Source organism: Eptesicus fuscus, chromosome 21 (genome assembly GCF_027574615.1).
Source record: "Eptesicus fuscus isolate TK198812 chromosome 21, DD_ASM_mEF_20220401, whole genome shotgun sequence".
In the NCBI taxonomy this organism is placed as follows: domain Eukaryota; kingdom Metazoa; phylum Chordata; class Mammalia; order Chiroptera; family Vespertilionidae; genus Eptesicus; species Eptesicus fuscus.
Window position 1 is genome coordinate 3,447,219 of NC_072493.1, and position 24,384 is coordinate 3,471,602.

Here is a 24,384-nt window from a genome sequence, read left to right on the forward strand (position 1 = left end):
TCATTTTTGACGACCAGAAGAAAATGGAAATATACCAAAGTAAGACATCTGAAATGATCAGGCTTATGTTAGATATTTTTATGTTTCAGACAGTCGTTTGGTATGGCTCTGATTTTGAAGTCGAATTATTTTGTGTTTCTACAAAAATGACTGGCGTGCCATTTCTAGACTCTGAAAAGTCTCCCTTTAAGAGAAATAGCAGACTTTCAATTAATACTGTGTTTTAGCAATGTTGCTTAATGTGTTACAGATAACACAGTTATTTCATGGGTCATTAATGTGTTTAATGCGTGGAACGTTCTATTAAAACAAGCCCTGATGATTGTTATGAACATGTGCGTTGCCATCGTTGATAGAGTCTGCAGAACGAAATTCCACAGGATGATTACTGAGCCATGGTGGGGGCAGGGGGAGATGACCAACAATTTCTCAAACAAATTGAATGATTACTTCAGTAATGTTTATTTTTGGTCAAGTCGTGGTCAAAATATTTTTACCGTAAAGCAAAAGCATGACTTACTTAAGCAACGTGATTTGGATGGACTAGGACCCATCTGTTCAAAGTCTAAATTATAAAATTGAAAAGCTGTATCAACTTTAAGCAAGTATTTTCTGAGCACCTACTAAGTGCTATCTATTTTTGTCATAATTAGAGACAGATTGTACTATTTATAAAATTGTTTCCTTGATCACCAGTGTCTCTCTTCATGTTCTACAAAAATTCAGTCTGTTTCCTGCGTTAAAGATGCTTATCATCAAAAGTCAACTTGAATGCCACTGTTAGTGTACCTTGAGAAGGCCACAGACATTTTTACAAGCTACCTTTCTTCTTCCTTTGTTTTTTTTTTTTAAAAAAAGGTATGTTTTTATTTATTTTAGAGAGAGAGGAAGGGACAGGGAAAGAGAGAGAGAAACATCCATGTAAGAAAGAAACACCAATCAGTTGCCTCCCATACACACTCCTACTGGGGATTAAACCCACAACTTGGATATGTGCCCTGACCGGGAATCCAACTTGAGACCTTTTGGTGCACAGGACAATACTCAACCAACTGAGCCACACTGACCAGGGCCTTTCTTCTTTCTTTGTAGAGCAAATAACCTTCTCCATACATAGCTTAAAGTAAATACCGTGTTTTTCCGTATCTAAGATGCCCCCATGTATAAGACGACCCCCCCCCCCACTTTTCCAACTCAAAATTAAGAAATCAATATTTTAAACATTTTGCTGGTTTTCTTCTTAAAGCCTTCTTCTTATTGGCATCTTAAGGAGTTGTTCTTCCTGTTTTCTCCACTGTCTGATCCTACACTCAGTGGGAGGAGGTCCAAATGGTCTCTCTGCAGCTCTATGTCCATGCTCTTTTGCATAGCTGATTACATTCAGTTTGAATTTTTCAGAGTAAGACAATCGCTTACCAGTATTTATCTTTTTATTTTTTGATATCTTCATGGGCTCAGAACGCTCTGGTCCCTGTTGCCTCTGCGCACTCTCCACCTCCACCTCCAATTACGGCATCAGCTGGCGTCTGTAACAATAAGGCCCGTGATTGGAGGAAGCCTGTTTGACAAGGTACGGGCAGCTGCACACCTGCGTGGCTCCCTCCTTGGCTGACTTCCGTGTATAAGAGGCCCCTTGATTTTCAGTCTAATGATTTTAGAAAAAAATAGTGTCTTATACACGGAAAAGTATGGTATTCTTTATTCTCAGCCTATAAATACTTACTGACCCCGAACATATGAGTATTGTCTTTAAGTTGAGTTATGTTTAGGGCCATCTATTAAAGGAGGAGTGTGCTCTGAACTTCTAACCCCAGTTAGATGTTGTGAAGTGTGATTACTTTCTTGGTGTATAACAGTCAAGGAACAGTGTTATTGGAAAGTGATGCTGTGATTCACTTCCCTGGACCTTGTTCGTAACATAGATAATCTATAGTTATCTACAATCTCTATATATAAAAGGCTAATATGCAAAGTGTCCCCTCTGGAGTTCGACCTGGAGAATGGGAGTTTGATTGCTCGCTATGATGTGTGCTGACCATCGGGGGGCGGCATGGAACATGGTGACCAGCGGTGGTGGGGAGCTGAGGGAGTGAGGGAAGGAGGAGGCGGGGAGGTAGGGAGGTGAGGGGAACCGCGCAGTGGCGGTATGCGGGCTGCGAGGGAAGGAGGAGGCAGTGAGAAGGGGAGGCGGGGAACCTGATCAGCCCTGATTGGCGGCTAGGCCTAGGGACCTACCCGTGCACAAATTTCGTGCACTGGGCCTCTAGTACTATATGGCTAGTACTCCCTACTGGTTCAGGGATAGCAGACGCACCATTTTCCGTCACGCAGATTCCCGAGTGAACCTGGCCTGGTGGCTCAGACAGTTCTTCAGGGATGAGAGTTACTCTCTAGACCTTTTCCCCATTTTCTTTTGTCCACAGCACTTGTCACCCTTTGAAATGGTCTCTCTTGCCTGTCCTGTCCCTTACCTGTCTCGTTTGCTGCTGTCCATCCTCAGGTCTGGAAGATTGTCTGGGTCTGAATACACTGGGCTCACAATAAGTATTCCATTTGTTGAATATATGAATGAGTGAAGGGGTGATGAGAGAATATTTAATTTGTTATCAGGAGCCTACCTTGACTACTAAATTAAACTGGAGGGGCAGGGGTTTCAGGTAGAAATAGATGTAATAATGGAAATCCTCTTTAAATATTAATTTAGGACTGAATAAAATAAGCATGGAGCTGACTTCTTGGCAAAACAAAGGAGTTACAGGAGTATCAGGGCAAAATACCATTAAGTGTTTTATGATAAACTCTGGAAATTTTTATTTTGCTAAGAAACTATTAATTAACTTTTGGGAAGACTGTGTCGGTATGTTTGATTATAACCCTGAGAGTAGTTATTAAGTAAAAATTATCTATTTCGGAGCAGAGATTTTGACGAAGTTACACTCTATGGTATGTAGGGTCTGTAATTATCATTGGTGTGCTTTTGGCATAACTGTATTTGTTCCAAGGTCTATTTGGGTTAGAAAATACAGTATTTTTGCATAACTATTGATTGTTGTTAATTTGGAGATAAAGTTTTAACAATTGCTGTCGGACAGAAATAAGTAATTGAGCACAAAATTACTAGCCTGAATTTCATATTTGTAGTTCTCTGGTATTTATTAATATAAAGCAAGGTTTGTTTGTGTTTTTACTGATCATTGTCTAATTACTTCATTTTTCACGAAGTATTGATTAAAAAACTAGCACAGTGAAAATGTATTTAGTCACACTCTCTAATATGTTTGGGTTATTTGCTTCTTAATTAGATATTATCTTCCATTATGAAAACCTATCATTGGATCATTATTTGTAAAAGGAGATGGAACGTACATTAAACACAGTTTTCTATTAGATTTCACACATTTTTTTAATGATAACATCAACCCAGAAGTAAGCACCATTGTAATGATTTAAAAAAATAAAGATAGAATAGAATAATAATGGGGGCTATTTAAATGTTTAAAAATCAAATTGAAAGCTTATATCTTGCCTTTGCAAAAGAAACACCACCCCAGGACAGGAGGTGGGTAACTGAAGGAAGATCAATGCCAGGGGTGGGAGGGAAGATGCTCGCTCACCCTCTGCGGGGACCACATGGAGGCGCGGGCCAGGAAGAATGAGTGAGAGGGATTTGGGTATATACTAGCGCAGGAGGCTGACTTGTCTTGGTTTAGGAAATAAGGGGACACTGTTTCCATTCCCGCCCCACCCCCAGTCCCCTGTGTCACCTATGGAGTGTGGCCGTGGTCCTATAACGTGGTGATTGACTCAGTAGGGGCGGTTTTCACCTTTCAGATCTCTTTCGATCTTGATGAAGTCAAGTAGGAAGTCTAGGCTGTGGGCTGATAAGGCCTTCACACCTATCTTTTCTCCTTTTTAAATAAGACAAAGCAAAACGGGGGTTCAGATTCTAGGGCAGGGCCCTGTATTTACATGGACTTGAAGGGTATTATTGTGTTTTTTTCCATGACATTGAGTTGACCTTCCATTGATCCCTGGTGACCCCAGGTTTGTTTGTTTTTCATTCATGCTAGTGATCTAAAGTTTTCCTTTTAATATAAAACGATTCAGATGTTAACAGTTCACCTACGTGATTGAAGTTCAGACTGGGCTTTGGATAATTTAAGAAAATGAAAGACCGCTACTAGAAGTATGCATTCTTTGGTTTTCTGTTTTTTAAAAAAAGACAATCTCTTTCATCAGGTGGAGAGAGAAGCGAGCCTCAGCTGAACACCCCCACCAAGGCATCCACAAACTATCTAATTAGAAGCAAATGGAAGGCAATGTACTTCTTATTAGAGGCCAATGGCCTTCCCATTCTGATGACCTGCGATTGCAAAAATTAATCCTTGGATACTCTTCAAAACATAGGTTCAGATGTTAGCTCTGTGTTCTTGTTTACATTTGCATTCATGTTATTTATATATAAATCAAAGTGTCTGCCGTTGGTTGAGATGGGTTGCCCATGAGTTATGACCAGTCAATGTTTATTGGAATGAACGACCCCACTAGATAGATACCACGCCTTTCAACAAGTCCCGTGGCAGAAGGTCACTGAGTAGAACCCAGGCTTCCTGGGACGGGCTGCAGGACCTGCCACTGGATGGTCGGTCATTCCTTGCCTCTCTAGCTTTATAGTCAGTGTTGCTTTGTGGGGCCCCATAACCCTAGCCTCTCCTTTCATTATACTTTCTCATGCCCTGGGTCTTTGCACATGTTCTTCTCGGCCTAAGATGCGTTCCCCTCTTTTCTGGCTCTGTTAGCTTCTACTCTCCCTTTGTACCTCAGCTCAGTGGGTCACCTCCTCAGGGAAGTACCCCCTGATTTCTCTCCTGTGCATAATCTGGCCTATTGCCACCTCTCCAGTCCCACTGCATTTCACTCTTTACTTTGCCTACCCTGCTCCCGTCTGCACTGGCCTCCTTCCACTTGTCCAGCATGCCAAGCTCTCTCCACCTCTGACTTTGCCCTGCCGTTTGCTCCGTCTGGAGCACGCTTCTCCTCCTCTGACGGTTGGCTCCTCCTCATCCTTGAGACACCAGCTCAGTGGTCATCTCTGAGAAGCCTTGGCTCCTGACCTAAATCAGTGTCCTCACCTGCCCACAAATAGAGGCATTTTTTGAATAACCTGTTTATTTTCTTCACAGTAGTTGTCACCATTTGAATCTTGTGTATGCACAATTTTCCCATTTATGCAGGCAAGATGTAGACTTTGGGTACTTCCTTTGCCCCCACACCCACACGCCCACCTCCAGACAATTTTCGTTATATTTGTCTAGGAAAGTTGTTGGCAAACCAGCGGGAGTTTGCCCCCCAGGAGACATTTGTCAAATGTCTGGACAGTTTGTGTTTGTCACAGCCTGGTGGGGGAGGGGTTAGTAGCCTTTGGGCTACTAACAAAGCCCCTTCCCCAACAAAGAATGACAATGGATGACATGAACATGTCAATACTGTGGAGGTTGAGAAACTCTTACCTAGCGTCACCAGACAGAGGGTGGACTGAGACCATGAAGAGAGAATGAGGTTTTCCCAAATAATGAACAGTTTAGAAAACGATGCAATGAACCCGACATATAAAATCTAATTGTGCCCTGACCGGTTTGGCTCAGTGGATAGAGCATCGTCCTGTGGACTCAAGGGTCCCAGGTTCGATTCCAGTCAAGGGCATGTACCTTGGTTTCGGGCACATCCCCAGTAGGGGGTGTGCAGGAGGCAGCTGATCGATGTTTCTCTCTCATCGATGTTTCTCTCTCTCCCTCTCCCTTCCTCTCTGTAAAAAATCAGTAAAATATTTAAAAAAAAATAAAATCTAATTGTGAAAGGAGTAGAAAACGGCTGTGAGGGTTCAACCCTTGTTGTTGGGTAGGAGAGGGGCGTCCTCTTAAAATTCACTACTTGCTTTGCCTTTCCATGATCATTGGTAATATTTTTCAAGATTGAATTTTAATAACTAAGAGGTAAGGATTTACAAAAAGGCATTACATGTCTTAGGTTTTATCCTAAGAATGGAGTAAGAAATGTGTATCCATGGTTATACATGTCTTTATTATGTCATTACTAGTAGGAAAAATTGTCAGCTATTTTGAAGGAGTATATATGAATTATTCTTGCTACACATTGTTATAGTAAATTTATTAGTCCATTCTAAATTCCGTTTAATTAGAGTAATGTTGAAACGAATGACAAGGTCATTTTCAAAGATAAGAGGATTGATAAATTGGATTCTGTGGCCTGGCACATAGTAGGTGCTTAATAAATATGTTTAAACTGAGCTGACGTCTTTCTCGTTTTAACTGGAAATCCCTAAGATCAAAGGAAACGTTTCTCCCAGGTTATATTTTTTTTATGGAAAATGATGGGCGCTCTTAAGGATTGCCAAGTTCCCCAAGGCTGTTGTTAATAATCTGTGGCCCTAAAGGAACTCGAATCTCTGAAGAGACATTTTCACCATGAATCTTCTTAGACTGTAATCTTCACACATGGGAAGTGATTATCAGATAACTGTGGGCCATGCCAAACACTAGCAGATGTGATGTGTTGATTATGTGGTTCAGAGGTTACTAGAAAACATTTTAGAGGCTCTTGGTGTATTGACCTGTGGGCGATAAGAAAGATAGGACTAGTGTGTTGTTGTTCTTTGTTTTCTGTGTGTGTGTGTGTGTGTGTGTGTGTGTGTGTGTTTGCATTTGAAAGCTACATGGCTAGCTCTATGTTTTGGCAAGGCCTTGTATTTTTCAGGGGTAATTTTTACTTTGTCTCTGCTGTAGAGGAACCCTATGTTTTTGAAGTGAAATAGTATGACAATCTCAATATATAAAACAAATGAAAATGGAGTTCCTTTCATTAAAGGGAGGTTGTGGCCATGAAGAGCCCACAGATCCACGCATCTCTCTCTGTGCCTCCACCATCGAGGCACCATGCTCCTTGGAGCGGCTTCTCCGTGGTCCGGAGAATCGCAGTGATCTAAGAATGGGTATAATGGCATCTAATTCTGGAGGATTTTTAGAGGGTTGGCTTGGAGAATGCATGTGAGGCTTAGCACAAACCCTGGCACAGAGTTAACATCCAACAAATGTTCCTTTTTGGTTCAGTGAACCCTGGCCATTGGTTAACAGCAGCTCCCAAGCGGTCAGGTCCACAGTAAAGGCATGCATTGCAGGCGAACTTCAGGGAGTGCTGGCTGGGGAAGCCAGGAAAGCTGACTGCTTGGCCTTCTGTTTGACTTTGAGATCCATCGGAGGTGCTCTGGGTGTGGGATGAGTCCATCGAGTATCGGTACGTGCTGATTTTCATAGGCATTGGGGTCAAGAGAGCAAAATAACTCCTCTCTCAATGAGAGAGCTTGTAAATCAGATTGTCCCATTTGATGGCCGGGCCAATTGAACTACTTTACTAGTATACCGTCAGAATTTAAGTACTTACCTTAAATGCACTCTGGACATTGTTTGTAGATATCTGAAAATATTTAGATTGAAATACGTCGGAAAGGACTTTTCAAAAGCGTTCTAAGAGGTGAACATGGAGAGTAGAATTGAGAGTGAGCTACCTTCAGTCCCAGCAGTTGGGGCATGGAAGTGACGTAAGCAGGCAAAGGTAGGGCTTTAACAGGATGTGGAAGAGCGGGGACAGACAGTTCATGTTTTCCAAGAGAAATAGCCAAGGCTGTGGTAGAACGCTAATAAAACATTAGGACAAAACGATGATGTGAAATCCACTCTTGTGATACCGTCTGCAGGGGGCCGTGTGCCAGTAGAAGGCGGTATGTTAAGAACAGTGGAAGGGCAGATTGTCAGGGAGACTGAGAAGCGTGGGATTGTTCTGATACGGTGACTCATTTCTCTGGGATTCCACAGGAACTTGGTAACTCAGAAATTATTAAGAAATGGAAAAATTGTATATTTTACTACTCAACCTTAGCAATGAGCTACAGACTGTTTTAACTATTTGTAGATCTTTTGTTTGTTTTGTTTTAGATCTTTCACACTAAAGTATTCTAGTGTATTTATTTTGTTTCGTGTTTTTGTAAATGGAAAATGTTAAAACTGCTCCCCTCCTTCCTTCGGTCCTAGTCCTTGTAATGTAACCATTGTTAGGAGTTTGGATGTACAATCCCCCCCCCCCTTTTTAAATAAAAAGGGGGCTATCCTCTATAATTATTTTGCAACTTGCTTTTTCACTTACTGTCTCTGAGATATCAGTCTAGGTCAGTGGTTTTGACTAAGAGCATTTTGCTCCACACTGGATGGGCACTATTTGGAGACATTTAAAAAAATATATATTTTTTATTGATTTCAGAGAGGAAGGGAGATGGGGAGAGAGAGAAACATCAATGATGAGAGGGAATCATGGATCGGCTGCCTCCTGCACACCCCACACTGGGGATTGAGCCTGCAACCCGGGCATGTGCCGTGACTGGGAATTGAATCATGACCTCCTGGGTCATCTAGGTCGATGCTCAACCACTGAGCCACACCGGCCGGGCTAGAGACATTTTTGATTGTAGTGACTGGTGGGAGAGGGAGGGAGGTTGCTGCTGGCATCAGGGAGGTAGAGGCCAGCGTTGCTATAAACATCCTACGAAGCAAAAGGCAGCCCCTACCACAAAGACGTCTCTGGTCCAATATGTTAAGGGTCAAGATTGAGGAGCTCTGCTCTAGGCCAATACATGCAGATCTCATTTCTTCTACTAGTTTCCTGTTGATAGCTGTGGCTTCTTATTTGTGGCATTTCACAGAGTTCATATTCCAAAACCCAGTGCTCCCGTTTCGTTATTTACAATTCATCTGTTTCTGTATGGAGCACAAATCTAGCCTAATCCAAAAAAGATTCCAAAGAGGAGCAGTTAAGCATTCCCAGGCTTGGGTATACAATTAGATTCTGGTCACTGTGCGTCTAGAGAATTCGGTTTCAATAAAATCACAGACTCACTTTAAATGACAGGTTTTCAAATAAGTCATTTGAAAAGCATGTCTTCATTTTTTGATTCTTTGGAATTAAAACAAAACAAAACAGCAACAACCCTTAAAGCGTCCCGTGTGACTGCCGAACACAGAGGCTGGTTTTGAAGGGTCAGCAGCGGCTTTCCGAGAAGCGGATTCGATGATCTGGACCTCCTTGTTATACATGCTTCTAAACATCCAGTAGTCCATTAAATCATGGCGGGTTGAACAAGAGAAAACAAAGCAGGTTTAAGAAAGAAAAGAAAAAGAGAGAGCCAATCCTAAAGGTGCAGAATGACTTCCAGACGCGGGGGACGTGGTAACTCCGAATGGGAACGACGCTCTGGCTAACCACAGGTTTTTGCTGAAAGGACGCCCTCAGGCAAACAGATGCTCACTGGGTGCTTGTCCAGCCCATGCCGCCCACATGGCCGATGCATTCCTGGAGGACTGGGCAGGGAAGGAGTTCTCCTCTCGGAACGGTGCCAAGTGCAGGGGAACCAGAGCTGTGTGTGTGAGGAGGTGGCAGGCCCACTGGTGAGCCCAAGTCGGGGGACCTCAGCTTCACCTCTATTCTTGCCATCAGTTTGCTCAACAAGAAGCAAGAGTTCTAAGCCAATCTGAGAAAGACAAATGTCATACGATTTTCACTTATTTGTGGAATCTAATGAACAAAATGAATTGACCAATAAAATAAGACCTGAAGCAGGGAGGCATGGACAGACTGACATACCTCCATGTGGGGTTGGGGGGACGAGAAGAGATAAACCAAAGAACTTATATACTTATATGCACAGCCCATGGGCACGGGCAATAGGGTGGTGAAGACCTGGGGGGGGGGGAGGGCGGGAGTAGGGGCTGGGAGAATGGGGGTGGATGGGGGTGAAAGGTAGATATTTGTATACTATCAACAATAAAAGGTATACATAAAAAAAAGCACGAGTTGGAAGTTTATTTCTCCTGTGACAATAGTCTATTTTAAATTATTCTTTTAAGTCATCCACTGACACTTCTATAGTGAAATAGACTCAGCTGGATAATTTGGGCTTTGTGCTTTTGACTTTTCAACTTTTTTAGCATGAGTCCTTATAGTTAATACAGTAATAGAGACTATAATATTGGGATAAGTCAGACCTATCAAAATTACAACTGGTAACTCTGTCTAGGGAATTGCAGACATTATACATTCAAGGTATAATTGATATATATCATTATTAATAGTTTCAGATGTACAGCACAATGATTCAATGTTTGTATACATTGACCTGGCCAGATTATTATGATCTCTGAATGCATAATAATCTGGCCACTCAGTGTATATTCTATATAATAAAAGGCTAATATGCAAATTGTCCACTCAACCAGGAGTTCAACCAGCAGGCAGGCCAGCAAACCGCCCATGTTCCCTCCCCCTGGCCAGGCTGGCCGGACCCCACCCATGCACGAATTCATGCACTGGGCCTCTAATATATAGTATATATACACTGAGTGGCCAGATTATTATGATCACTAAATGCATAATAATCTTGCCACTCAGTATATATTACAAAAGGATCACCACAATGAGTCTAGTTAACATCTACCACCATACATAGTTAAAAAACATTTTTTTGTGATGAGTTTTTAAAAAAATATATATTTTTATTGATTTCAGAGAAGAAGGGAGAGGGATAGAGAGATAAAAACATCAATGATGAGAGAGAATCATTGATCAGCTGCCTCCTGTGAGGACCAAGCTCACAATCCGGGCATGTGCCCTGACCAGGAATTGAACTGTGACCTCCTGGTTCATAGCTCAACACTTCACCACTGAGCCACGCCAACTGAGCTGGGATGATGACTTTTAAGATCTATTCTCTTAGCAACTTTCAAAGATGCAATGCAGTATTATTAACTAGATTCCCCACATGCTGTTCATTACATCCTGATGACTGACTTGTTTTATAACTGGAATTGGTACCTTTTGCCCCCCTTCACCCATTCCGCCCACCCTCTACTCCCCAGAAGTCCACTGACATTTGGGAAAACTAAAAGAGTTTCCTCTGTTGCTGTTGCCTTTTCAGGATCAGAGCCACACCCAGGTGTCCCAGTACCGCCAGGATCCGTCCTTGATCATGAGGTCCATCGTCCACATGACGGATGCCGCCCGCTCGGGGATCATGCCTCCCGCCCAGCTCACCACCATCAACCAGTCTCAGCTCAGTGCCCAGTTGGGGTTGAACTTGGGAGGAGCCAGTTTGCCCCACACGTCTCCTTCCCCTCCAGCGAGCAAATCGGCCACCCCCTCCCCTTCCAGCTCCATCAACGAAGAGGATGGGGATGACTCCAGCAGGGTAAGTTCACTGTGAAGTACAGAACCACCCAGAGAATTCGGGATCTTCCCCCCAACCCCCTTATGCTCTTGTCTTTCAATTTCATTCATGGTTTCACCTTCTTTCTCTTCATGGATTTGTGTTGGCATTTAAATGTATGATGATTATTTTTTTCACTCTTTCACTTACTTTCTGTGTAACATGTATTCAATCCAAATTTGGGAGCTCTGGCTTCTCCTACTAGTTGGAAGGCATTGAGCAAGTTCATTTAACTCTGGTAGGCCTAATGTTCTGAATATGATAAAGGGGGGGGGGGGGCTCGCAGTAGACTTTATTCTAAACATGCTTTGGTTCTGATTTAATGTTCATGTGGGTGAGTTTCATCCCGTTAATTGGCTGAACTACCACCCCATTTGACAGCCTTACACTTTGGATGGTGTTTATCATTCATGAAGTTCTAATTGTCTTACATCTTTGCTTTTGACATGGGAAGTGTATATTATTTAAATCAGTGATGGGCAACCTTTTGAGCTTGGTGTGTCAAACTTCACCAAAAAACTGAGCATAACTCGGGTAGTGTGTCACTTTGAGGAAAAAACATTATTTCGCAAATGTTTCATCCTCGGGAGCAGCAAATGTTTCATCCTCGGCATGCGGCCGCCTCAGCGGCCGCGTGTCATCACAAATGGCTACGCGTGTCAGTGCTGACATGTGTGTCATAGGTTCGCCATCACTGATTTAAATATACATAGTTTGAAGTAAAAGCTTAGTTGCAGGCGTGGTTTTTCTGAATGCCTAGAAAAGTGTTCTGTTTCATTAAATTGACTTATTCTGGGTCCACAATTACTCCTTCCTTATTCATGAATTAGAGGTTGTACACCTACTGTGTGCTTGGCATTTTACTTGGTTCTGGTGAGATAACGATAAGAGCTACTACCTATGGGACTCCCCACTGGGGAGGAAGAGCCATGTTGAAAAGGAGCTGCAGATGTGATTAGCGGAATAATTGATGTTCCTAGTGCCCTGACATTGTAATCTATTCTGCTTGGGAGAGCAGCCTGAGGAGCACTTTATTGGGGAGCTGATATTTGAATTAGGTCTAAGAGGATACATAAAAGTTTGTGAGGTAGAGGAGAGAGGCCAGCATTCTGGTAGACGGAGTAATGGAAGCACATTGGAATTTATGGCTCTCATGAACAGTGTGATATGAAGGAGGAAAGATAGGAGTTAGAGAAAGAAAATATGGTAGCCTTTCTCTTGTGGGCAGTTGAGGGCTGATTAATTATTTGTATAGTGGGATGGTAAAAGCAAATCTAGGCTTTAGAAAGATAACTTAGGCTATATATAGAACGCATCACAGAGGGTGGGACTTGAGAAAAGGAAACCAATGAGAAGATGCTTTCTATGAAGTGTTTCATGTTAGCAAAGGAAGGAGTGGCCGGGAGGTGCCAGATCAGTGAGACACTGCAGAGGGAGAATCATTGGGGTTTGATGACCCACTGGAGTTAAAGGAAGAAGGAATATTGGGGTTTAGTATAAGAGCCAACATGCATGTCAGTAAATGAGAGGATCACCCCAGAAACTCAGGAGAGTTATTTTTTCCCCCTGATGGGGAAGGTGAGAGTTTGGCATGTGATGGGTTGAACTTGAGACGCTTATCGTTGAGTCTACAACTCAGCTCATTGGAAGTGCAACTGGGGACTTGGGCCCCTCAGCACATAAACATGAAGACATGGGAGTAATCAAGAATTCCTACAAGTGTCCAAGGAGCAAGTCAAGGCCAGAACCCAGTGCCTCATTTATTTGTAAGTAGCAAATGGAAGAAGAGAAGTTAGAGAAGACGGAGAGGATGAGAACAGGGTGCGGGTAGAGTCCTGTTGTAGGGATTTCAAGAGGGAGGGCTTGGTCGATGGCATCCTGTTAGCACCCACTGAACACAGGGCAGGCAAATGCACTAACGGTCTCTGCTCACACAGGACTTCAGTGAGGTGAAGTCAGAAATAATGATGCAAGAAACCAAAGGGTGTCAGGGTCCAGCTGAGTGATCGATGGTCATTACATAAGCCAAATGGATACCTTTCACTTCACTCCTGTTTCTACTGATGTTCATACTTACCTCCGTGCCAGACTGAAATTGTTTTGCCTCCAGAGAAATTTTTCTGTGACTCCTAAGCTTGCTCCATTTTAAGTGACTGTCTATGTTTTATGTAAAGACAAGGAAAAAAAAAATCCAGTTTCCATTTTAAGTAACTTAGCTGGGAAAGGAAGATTAATTTTATCGTTGATTATGCCTTTGGGATAAAGCTCTTTCTTCACCTTTCTCAACCCTTTTGAATCAACTACAAAAAAGTTTCTTTAGGAGAGTTCATTCTGAGCTTTTATTTAAATGGGTGAGATTCTTCATTTCTCGTTTGTTCTTAAAAAGGGAATGGCAATCAGGGCAAGTCAAGTTTATCCAAGAAAGATGCCAAAAATTGTCAACATTTGAATGTTGTTTTTCAAAGAATGAAATTAGATGCCTCTTATTTGGAAAAAGCTGCCCTGGAAATTAATTAAATCTTGCCATTGGCCAGAGTATTATTGTTGGCGCAAACAATGCTACATCCCCCCCCCCCCCCCCCCCCCCCCCCCAGGAAAAGAATATAGATGCCTGACTCAATTAGAAATATATATATATATATATATATATATATATATATATATATATAGTGGCTAAAGTAATATTTTTTCATTAAAGGAAAACTTGGCTTTAATTGAAGTTCTGTCTAAAAGGCATCTGACTCCTTTGCAAGTTCAGATTCATTAACTAGAGCTAAACAAGTCTCACTTATTCTGAGAATTTAGAAAAAAAGACTATGAGGCCTATAAACTTTTGCTGGGTTAATTGTGTGAGTTATCCGAGCTGCCTTTTGGGGGAAAGGTGAAATATGGCTTAACACCATCGGAAGTATGTGCGGTGCTTGTACAAAGCGTGGATGTTGTTACCTCTCAAATAGTGCCAACAGTAAGTTCACCTGGAAGTAGATTAGCGATTTCCCAATGGCTTGGGAGTTCCATGCTCTCAAAGACATGCTACTTACCCAGTTTCCTCCCCAAGAATTTTAGTGGTTGGATTAAGTTCCAAATGCCTCTCATTCAGAAAGTAATGATACTCTTGGAAAATCTGAATTAAGGTTTAAGATTCAGGGCCCTGAAAAGCCAATCTGTTTGTTAGCTTGAATCTATCTCTGCTGATCTTGCCCCAGGCTGGCTTTTAAGACAAGGTTGGGTCAAACATTTCCGCATTCTTGAGGAAGTAGCTGCAAAATGATCCGCAGGGTAGTCACATGATAATCTAAGGGGATGAAACAAGGTTGATCCATCATTTCCCCTGCTTGTCTGATGAGTATAGAATATTTGGAATTAGGTGGTGGTAGCAGGGGAATCTGGAAATCCGTGGTTTACATGGTTGTAGGGCTGTATCTGTATCATTTCTAGGAGCTCATATTGTGAATCTGTGTGAGCATCTGTATAGCAGTATTATTCTGGGCAAGCTTATTTACCATCTATATATAAAAAAGCCTAAGCAACCAAATGACCGGTCAACCGGTCACTATGACGTGCACTGACCACCAGGGGACAGATGCTCAACGCATAGGATCAGGCTCTCTCCTGTCTGGATCTGGCCTTCTGGGATTGGGCTCCCTCCTGTGGGGATCAGGCCTGTGGGGATCAGGCCTGTGGGGATCGGGCTGAAACTGGTTATCTGACATCCCCGAGCGGTCTCAGATTGCGAGAGGGTACAAGCCAGGCCGAAGGACCCCACTAGTGCACGAATCCATGCACCAGACTTCTAGTATATAATAAAAATCTTCTTCTTGGTCTTCTTTTTAGCCTTGGTGAGTTTAAGATCAACTATTGCTCTATCACAGGTTGTTAATTCTGTGAAGGGTATCCATTTCCTTTCTATCTCCCATTAAAGGAGTTTTGACATGCATTTCTCATTCTCCTCTTCTTTAGAAAGTTATTGTTTTAGAAAATAAAGATGACCTTACGCTTATTGTACAATCTTAGGGGTTGCAGCTAATTTGTAGTTGAGTTTCCGGAGGCCCATTAATAAAGTAACACTCTGGCAAAATAAAAAATCAGCCTCAAAAAAACAACAATAACAACAACAACAAAAAACACACAATTCAGACCCATCCTACATATGGCATGTGACTATGGCAAGGGGCCTCATTTAAAATATCTGAATAGGATTGACATCCTGAATGTTATTTAGGTTTACTTTTAAAACCCCTGAAAAAGTGAAATGTTCTGTTTATGTATACATGTGTAGCCTCTCATGTGTGTGTGTGTGTGTGTGTGTGTGTGTGTGTGTGTGTAGAGAGAGAGAGAGCATTGCCTGGTATGGAGGGCCCTTTTTCATTACTCATAACTGCTAATTAGAGCATATGTTGTAACTAGATTGAAGATACCTCTAGATCTCATTAATCAAGGTTCTAAATGCTAATCCCTGCTGTCCAGTGAATGCTAAGCAAATCCGCCCCGCCCCCGCTCTGCCGGGGGGTTCATCTGTGGACGATGCTTCCCCAAACCTTAAAAGAGCAATTGTGGACCCGAGTAGGTCTTGCTGCAAAGACATTCCAGGCAGTGAATTTTCTTCGTGCTTTGCAGGCCATTGGGGAGAAAAGAGCGGCTCCAGATTCTGGCAAGAAGCCCAAGACGCCAAAGAAAAAGAAAAAGAAGGATCCCAACGAGCCCCAGAAGCCAGTGTCCGCATATGCCCTGTTTTTCAGGGACACACAGGCTGCCATTAAAGGCCAAAACCCCAACGCCACCTTTGGAGAGGTCTCAAAAATCGTGGCGTCCATGTGGGACAGCCTGGGAGAGGAACAAAAGCAGGTAAGACAGAGCTCCGTGGTGGCCACACGACTAAAAAGTGGCCGGGGTGGTCCTTACATCTTTATTTTTTTTTTAAATCCTCACCTGAGGATGTTTTTATTTTTAATTTTTATTGATTTTAGAGAGGGGAGGGGGGAGAGAGAGAGCAAACATCAACTAGTTGCCTCCTGTACATGCCCCAACCAGGGATCGAACCCGCAACCTATTGGTATATAGGACGATGCTCCAACCAACTGAGCCACCTAGCCAGGGCTCCTTACATCTTTTTTTTTTTTTTTAAATAATACTTTTTATTGATTTTTAGAGAAAGAGGAAGGGAGTGGGAGAGAGAGAAACATCGATGTGATTGCGTAACATCAATTGGCTGCCTCCTGCACACCCTCTACCAGAGACCAGGCCTGTAACCTTTGCATGTGCCCTGACTGGGAATTGAACCAGGAACCTTTTGGTGCATCGGACAATGATGCTCCAACCAACTGAGCTGCACCGCCAGGGCAATATCTTTTCTGAGTGAATATGTTCATTAAATATGATCACTTCCCACAAAATCCTTTCTAAGCTATGGAATGGAAAACACACACACACACACACACACACACACACACACACACGAATATATGAACACAACCCATTCTCCGGTTATATGGATTCCTCAGTTCCTATAAAGATGCGTGATCTGAACCCATTCAGAGGAGAGTTGGAGGAAATCCAGGCAGTACCCTGCAAGCATAAACCTTTGATGATAATCTCTTCACTTTAAACAATGTGGACTGTTTACCCCCTTTGTTCCAAAAGGGCACCACAAAGCCACGGGGTCCATCCCACTTGCCTTTTCTGTGATCATCTTTCTGCACTCTCATGCTGTCCTAGTGGGTTTTCAAACTTTGAAGCCGTCCCTGCATGTCTCATTATTTTCCCAGGCATTTGAAATGTTTTGCCAGGTTCATTTGAAAGCTCGGCAGTGTGAGAGGTATTGGGAGATTAGCCAGGCTGGTGGGAGATACTTCCTTAGGGCCTGGTCTCTTCTCCTCCTCCCTGCAACTCCTCCACACAGTGCAGAAAAGAAAGGCATCCCTGAGGGTCAGTCCTCCCCTGGCTCCTTGCGTGAAACTCCAATGACCATTAATAGGAGTTAACTTGAAGAATAGACCCCTATTCGTAAGAACATAGACTAATTGTTTCAGTGTTGGAGAGTGGAAAACCCTTGATTTTTTTCCTTTCTTGACAAATCATGATATCATTTTTACCAGCTGGTTTTGTTGGGAGGGTGTGACTACAGAAGTTGCCTGTGTGTTTGCAGTGTGTGGCAGACTGATTTTCTACCCCAGACATGTAACCTGAAGGGTCTGGCTAACGGCTTCATCCAACTTTTCAACTCTGGGGAGAAAGATAAGCTTTGGTCTAATACTTAGCCATCAGGTCATTGTTAGAAAAAGAAGCCCAGATCTTATGTAATATGCTGGGAAGTGTTTATGTAACTCATACATCTCACTAATGGAAATCTCCCCACTTTTACTATGTACGGCTTTTCTTCTCTGTAAAAGAAAAACAAGGTCCAAGGCCTCTATCCTTTCTGTCTTCACACACTCTACCTAGTGATGATGTTTTGTTTTGTTTTTTAAATATACATTTATTGATTTCAGAGAGGAAGGGAGAGGGAGAGAGAGATAGAAACATCAATGATGAGAGAGAATCATTGATTGGCTGTCTCCTGCATGCCCCCTACTCAACCCCCACAACCTGGGCATGTGACCAGGAATTGAACCGTGACCTACTGGTTCATAGGTCAACTATCAACCACTGAGCCACACTGGCCCAGAAAACTCGTTACTTTTTATAATTTTAACCATTTGCAGCAAATGTTATTCTTCTTACTTCCTTATTTACTGCCTTCGTATGAGATCCTTCACTGTTACTCTAAAAAAATCTACACTATACCCTGAAATATCTTTTTCTCATTTCCCACAGTAAACATCAAAATTGTGTTCCAGTGAGGATGGCTGGGTTTTGTTTTGAGGTGTGTGTGTGTGTGTGTGTGTGTGTGTATATTGATCAAAGCCAGGGAGACCAGCTTTTTATGTGTTATGTGATTAGGTCACATTGTGACCTAAACTGTACAACAGGTATTTCGTGGTTCAGAACGGGTGGTGCTAAATGTGGCCTTTCGACAGGTGTATAAAAGGAAAACGGAAGCTGCCAAGAAGGAGTACCTGAAGGCGCTGGCCGCATACAGGGCCAGCCTCGTGTCTAAGGTAAGCCGATCTCTGAGAGGTACAAGGTGGAAAACAGCATCTCTTCTTCCCCCGCCCCCCCGCCCCCCCAGCATTGAACACATAAATGCAACTTGCCTCAGATTTGACCGAAAAAGCCTCTTGAACAACTCACGCATTTATTTGTTTCCATTAAGGATTCCTGGCATGATGGCATGAAAAATATGATAAGTGGAAGTAATTTCAGCTGCTAAATCAAAATGGTTGCCAAAGGATTCACTGGTCTCTCGATGCGTGGTGAAGCTATTTAAACAAATTTTAAATAGCCTCTTAGTCTTTCATTGAAGTCAGAGACGGAGCTGTGTGCCCATGCCCTGTGTTTAAGCTGGGAGGCATGTCTGTCTTGCATTGTGGGACATCATGTCATAAATCCGCCAATGACTTCATTATTGCAAGAGGGGAGGCTGCATTTTTTTACCAGACTGTTCCATATCATATAAATAAATAAACCTCATGACTATTTAAAATAAAATTACGCTCCCGGTACTAAAAAATAAAGACATGTCTATGTATTATACATCGAGTATACAATGGACCCTGATGTATTATAAAATGCACCAACATCCCAAAGCAAATGTCACTCTAGATTATTATTACCTTGATCCAAAAGGAGCCTGAGCTATTACATTATATTATTTTAACATTTAATTAACTTTGTCTTCAGGCCCCCCTAGAATTTAGAGAGGCTTTGGGGAGATTAAATTGAGCTAAGGGTTTTTATCTTGATGTATGTCCCCTGGCAAGCAGAGATTCCATTTCCTTGTCATTGTTTTTGCCTACAGTCCCACGTAGGGCCTCAGGGCGTGGTAGGCTGCAAGGCTATTTGAAAGGGTATATCCTGTTTTTCTCTTCCGAGTTCTCCTTTATGTTAAAATCTATCATGCTCAGCTGCTCAGAATCAGAGCAAGAGAAGTCCTCCTGCCTTGGGCCGCTGGTGGGACACTTTCCACTTCGTTAGAAGGTGAAAAAGCAGTCTTTAGGTCACTAGCAAAACCTTTTTCTGAGACTCTGGAAGACACACATTGAAAGATAGGATGCCCACATGATCTCACTCATGTGCGGAATCTAAGCAACAAAATAAACTGATGAGCGGAGTGGATCCAGAGAGATAGACGCATGGAACAGAGTGCGGAATCTTAGAGGAAACGCGGGGGAGGATGGGGGAGTGGGAAGAGATCAACCAAAGACCTTATGTGCATATGAACCCACACAATAAGGTGGTGAAGGCCTGGGGCGAGGGGGGTGGGGGCGGGCTAGAGGGGATCAATGGGGTAAAAGGGGGACATATGTAATACTTTTAACAATAAATCATTATTTAAAAAAGCAAGCAAGCTAGTACCTATTCTGGCCTCAGATTTGTCATTGGCAGAAAACAACTGAATATGGGCCATTGCTATTCAGAATTGAGGTCAGTCCATGGCTCATTAGGAGGAGAGAAGTGAGTAGAGTAAGGATGTGCACGCACTTCCTCCCTCAGTGGGTCATTTATTCACTCACTCACCCAGAAGCAGGGAGAGGTGATCTTTGTGGTTTAGAGCATGAGTCACTGACCGTAGGTGGATTTCAGCCAAGAGCCAGTAACTAACTCAAAGGCACTGAGGAAATCGCAGCCATGCTTGGGCTCATCAACTCTGCGGCTGGCTTACAAGGGAAACGTTAAATGTGACACATTGGATGCTAGAAATTAGCTTCAGAAATATATATTTTAATGAGATTCAGTGACTCCGAAAAGTCAATCAGATGGGATGTTAAAAGAATCAATCTAAAATATTGTTTATTGGTGTATAGCTTCCTCAAGTCAGTGCGGTTTAAGGGCTTCCTAAATTTACATTCAGAGACCTGGCGGGTGGCTACAATAGTCCTCGAGGTGTAAGTTCAGAATAACTTCAACCTGGACCGCACGTGTGAAACGGGCTAATATGCTGATCTCACAGGAAGCAGCGTCTCATTGTACAGTGTAGTGATCAGCCCGCCCCTGAAGAACTGGTTCTGTTTTGGGGACCCCACGATTTAAAGAGGAATGGCGATTGTTGAAGGCCCCCCAGAGGGTGGCCTCAAACGCTGATGATGAGGACTGAAAACCAAGTCATGTTCAAGTCATAGAAAGACACAGGGACGCAGATGATGTCAGTCTTCAAATGTGAAGACCATCATGTGACGGAGGCCGGAGTTTCATCTCCGAGTCTTACATAGAACTCATCCAAGGAGTGAGGTTATGGGGAGCATGATTTCAGCCTCCCCCTGAGCCATGACACGGAGGGTGGCGTCATATGTGCATATAACTTGTGTCTCTACCTTCGGAGCCAGGACTCACCCTCTTATGATGTGACTACTGTCACTTTCAGTTTTCACAACAGCCAGGACATTAATGGAGGCTTACTGTTCAGTGATACCATGTATTCACACAGACGCCATCAGCGATGGCTTTTCCTACACCGAGTGACTATATCAGCGATTTTCAACCAGTGTGCCGTAAGAATTTTTAAAACACGCAATACTTGGCTTTTATTCAGGGGTACCAACCTCTTTTCTCTTAGACTGTCAAATAAAAAAAATGACAACAGCCCTAGTTGGGTTGCGCAGTGTTTAGAGCATCAGCCTGCAGACTGAGGGGGCGTGGATTTGATTCTGGTCAACAGCACGTACCTCGGTTACAGGCTCAATCCCTGGCCCCAACCGGGGCATGTGCAAGAGGCAACCTGTCAATGTGTCTCTCTCACATTGATGTCTCTCTCTCTCTTTGTCTCTCCGCCTCCCTCCCTTCCACTCTCTAAAAAAAAATCCTTGGAAAAAATATCCTCAAGTGAGGACGAACAACAACAAAAAAAACGAAAGGAAGGAAAAATGACAGCCAACACAGTAATAGCCATCCAATGTGAATGAATCAAAATTATCCCTTTTTTTTTTGTCAGATCAGCAAAAACTGTAGTTTTTGGTGTGCCGCGACTCTTAGTAATAGTTTTGGGAGATGAAAAAGGTTGAAAATCGCTAGTCTGTATCTGTAAGGTCACTTCTCAGGTTCCTTCTAATAGTAGATTTTATAAATCCGAGTGATAAAAATGCAGAAGTAGATATTCAAAGTCATTTAAAGAGAGTGGGTATCAGCTCAATGGCTCCATGGTGACCCCACTACCCTTTCTCCCAAACCTCCTAGTTCTGTGAAGATAAGGAGGAAATGTAGTCTTTAGGAGGAATCACTCTAATCCCTGTTGCATCAGTAAAATATATATGTTTGAGGCAGTAATTCTGTGTTTTTGGTACAGGATATAATAGCTAGTTTCTCTCTAGGCTGAGCCCCAGATGGGTTGTTTATAACAGGTTATTCAGTCACATGAGTTTTAAACATTCTTCCCTCATCTATGGCTGCTTTGGTAAATTCTGGAACTCCTTGCAAATACTTGGTAAAATAAACCATTTCTCACATTGTAAAGTACTTCAATGTAGTACCTCTAAGGAATTCAGTTATGTTGTTCTTATGTCCAGGTGAGCACTGTTATACAGTAATCATGCACATACATGGCTTTGGTGTTTTCCAGTAGCTGTGGTTGTTAGTAAAAGCTGCTAACATTTACTCAATGCTTCCTGTGGGCCAGGCACTGTTCTAAAATGCCTCACACGAGTGAATTCATTCTCATGACCTCTACACAAGGCAGATATACAACCCCATTTTATAGACAAGGAAACTGAGGAACAACCAGATGAATTAATTTGCCCCAAAAACAGAGATCCTAAGTCATAGAGGTAGATTGGTGCTCAGGCAGTCTGTACTCTATGTTAGTATTGGGTGGAGAGGTTAGTGCCGACTTAAATGCTGAAGAATCATTGCTCTTCAATATGTGTGTCAGTCATCTATCACTACAGTATAGCTGCATAACAAGCAGGTCCAAGGCCAAGACTTAAAAAGATAAGGGTTGATCTCAGAGAGTGCCAGTTAGCTGGTTAGTTCTTCAGATTGAGGGCATGGTGGGCAGGATTAGCTAGATCTGCTCATCTGTCTGCAATGCGTGTGGAGGTCAGGAGTGAGGGGCAATGGACTCATTCCCATAGGTGGCAGGCAGTTGGCGGGCTCTTGAGCAGGGTACCTGGGTCATGCACGTGTCCTCACGCACTTGGCAGTGGCAGTTCTGAGAGGTGGTGTGTGTGGAAGGGTACAAGGCCCAGTGACACCTCGCTCCCACCACATTCCGGCCAGCAGAGCAGAGGCACAAGGCCGGCCCCAGTCAAGAGGTGGGAAATTTGATTCTATCCCGGGGACGAGCTAAAAAGCCACCCGGCAAAGGGCTTGGGGACGGGGAAGCATGCATCATGGTGGCCATCCTGAAAAAAATGCTTACCTGTGTTAACTACGCATGCATTTTCATACTTGGGGCTTTCCCTCCCGGAATGCAGGCGGCCGCAGAATCGGCGGAAGCCCAGACCATTCGTTCCGTCCAGCAGACCCTGGCGTCCACCAATCTGACATCCTCCCTCCTCCTCAACCCTCCGCTGCCTCCGCACGGAGCGGTGTCGGCGGCGGCCGCGCCCCAGACCCTGCAGCAACAGTCGCTCCCTCGCTCCATCGCTCCCAAGCCCTTGCCCATGAGACTGCCCATGAGCCAGATCGTCACGGCGGTCACCATTGCGGCCAACATGCCGTCGAACCTTGGGGCGCCGCTGATCAGCTCCCTGGGCGCGAGCCTGGTGGGCTCGGCGTCCGCCACGCAGGTGAGCCCGTCCGTGCAGACCCCGCAGCAGCAGCAGCTGCAGCAGCTCCAGCAGCAGCAGACCCAGCAGCAGCAGCTGCAGCTGCAGCAGATGCACCAGCAGCTCCAGCAGCAGATGCAGCAGCAGCACTTCCAGCAGCACCTGCAGCAGCAGCTCAGCCAGCAGCAGCTCCAGCAGCAGCTCAGCCAGCAGCAGCTGCAGCAGCAGCTCCAACAGCAGCTGCAGCTCCAACAGCAGCTGCAGCACATGCAGCACCCGTCGCAGCCTTCGCCGCGCCAGCACTCGCCCGGCAGCGCCCCTCAGATGACGTCCCCCGTCCCCGCCATCGGGAGCCCCCAGCCGGCCTCCCAGCCGCAGCACCAGTCGCAGATACAGTCCCAGACACAGACTCCAGTGTTACCGCAGGTCAGTATTTTCTGAAGACGCGCAGCGAGCGGCAGGCAGGCGGATGGATGGGCGCGCGGAGGCCGGCGGAGGGTCCACTGTCCCCGCGGCGGAGACTCCTCCATCCCACGGCGGAGACTCGGCAGTCGGTGTTGGCCCTGCAGACAGGCGTCGCAGATCCCACGGTCCTCTGAAGTGTCTATTAGATAGGCAATAAGAACCACAGCGTAGCTGAGCATCCTCCTCTAGCTGACTCGAAAACCACTTGGGTTTTCAACAAGAAAAGCTGTGCTCTTTGATGTGATGCCTTTTCTTAATTTATTCAGGCTCTACCTACGATATGTGAATCAAACCGTTTCATGAATCCTGGGACCTACCGAGGACGACATGGGGCCTCTCTGAGTCGCAGGACATGGCCTCAGGCCTCCCGATAAGTGACTAAACCGCACTTCCAGGCTACGGGGACTCATGAAACCCCCAAAATGAAAAGCACAGTTGTAACTACCTGAATAGGAAGAGTCCCGTGTCATACAAACATTTGTATGACATGAATAGTCGATGGCATTTTTTTTGTCATGAGAAAATAATAATGTAAATCACAGACTTTTGCCAAAGGTCTTATTTTTTTTTCCTAAATATCACCAGAAAAAGACAAAAAAACAAGCGATTAGATTCAGTTATTGACTCATTTCCACTTTTTACCCACGACTTCTCCAAATCGAACAATATCTAATGACCACTGTTAGCCCATTATATCCATTCCAATTAGAGGAAAAGAATGTGAATATTATATTCTGTGTTTTGAGTGACAAGTTTCGAAAAATAAAAACACTGTATTTTTAAAAGGGAAATGAA

General features: G+C 43.8%; 1 protein-coding gene across 1 annotated transcript in view; it reads left to right on the top strand.

The window, feature by feature from the left end:
• Nucleotides 1–23,565, top strand: part of TOX3 (TOX high mobility group box family member 3) — a 104,092-nt gene extending 80,527 nt beyond the window's left edge. Inside the window, exons 4-7 of the mRNA XM_008152339.3 lie at nucleotides 11,039–11,308; nucleotides 15,944–16,171; nucleotides 18,343–18,423; nucleotides 22,831–23,565. Coding sequence (XP_008150561.2) covers nucleotides 11,039–11,308; nucleotides 15,944–16,171; nucleotides 18,343–18,423; nucleotides 22,831–23,565 — 1,314 coding nt within the window. The remainder of the gene's footprint in view (nucleotides 1–11,038; nucleotides 11,309–15,943; nucleotides 16,172–18,342; nucleotides 18,424–22,830) is intronic.
• The last annotated feature ends 819 nt before the right edge of the window (nucleotides 23,566–24,384 follow it).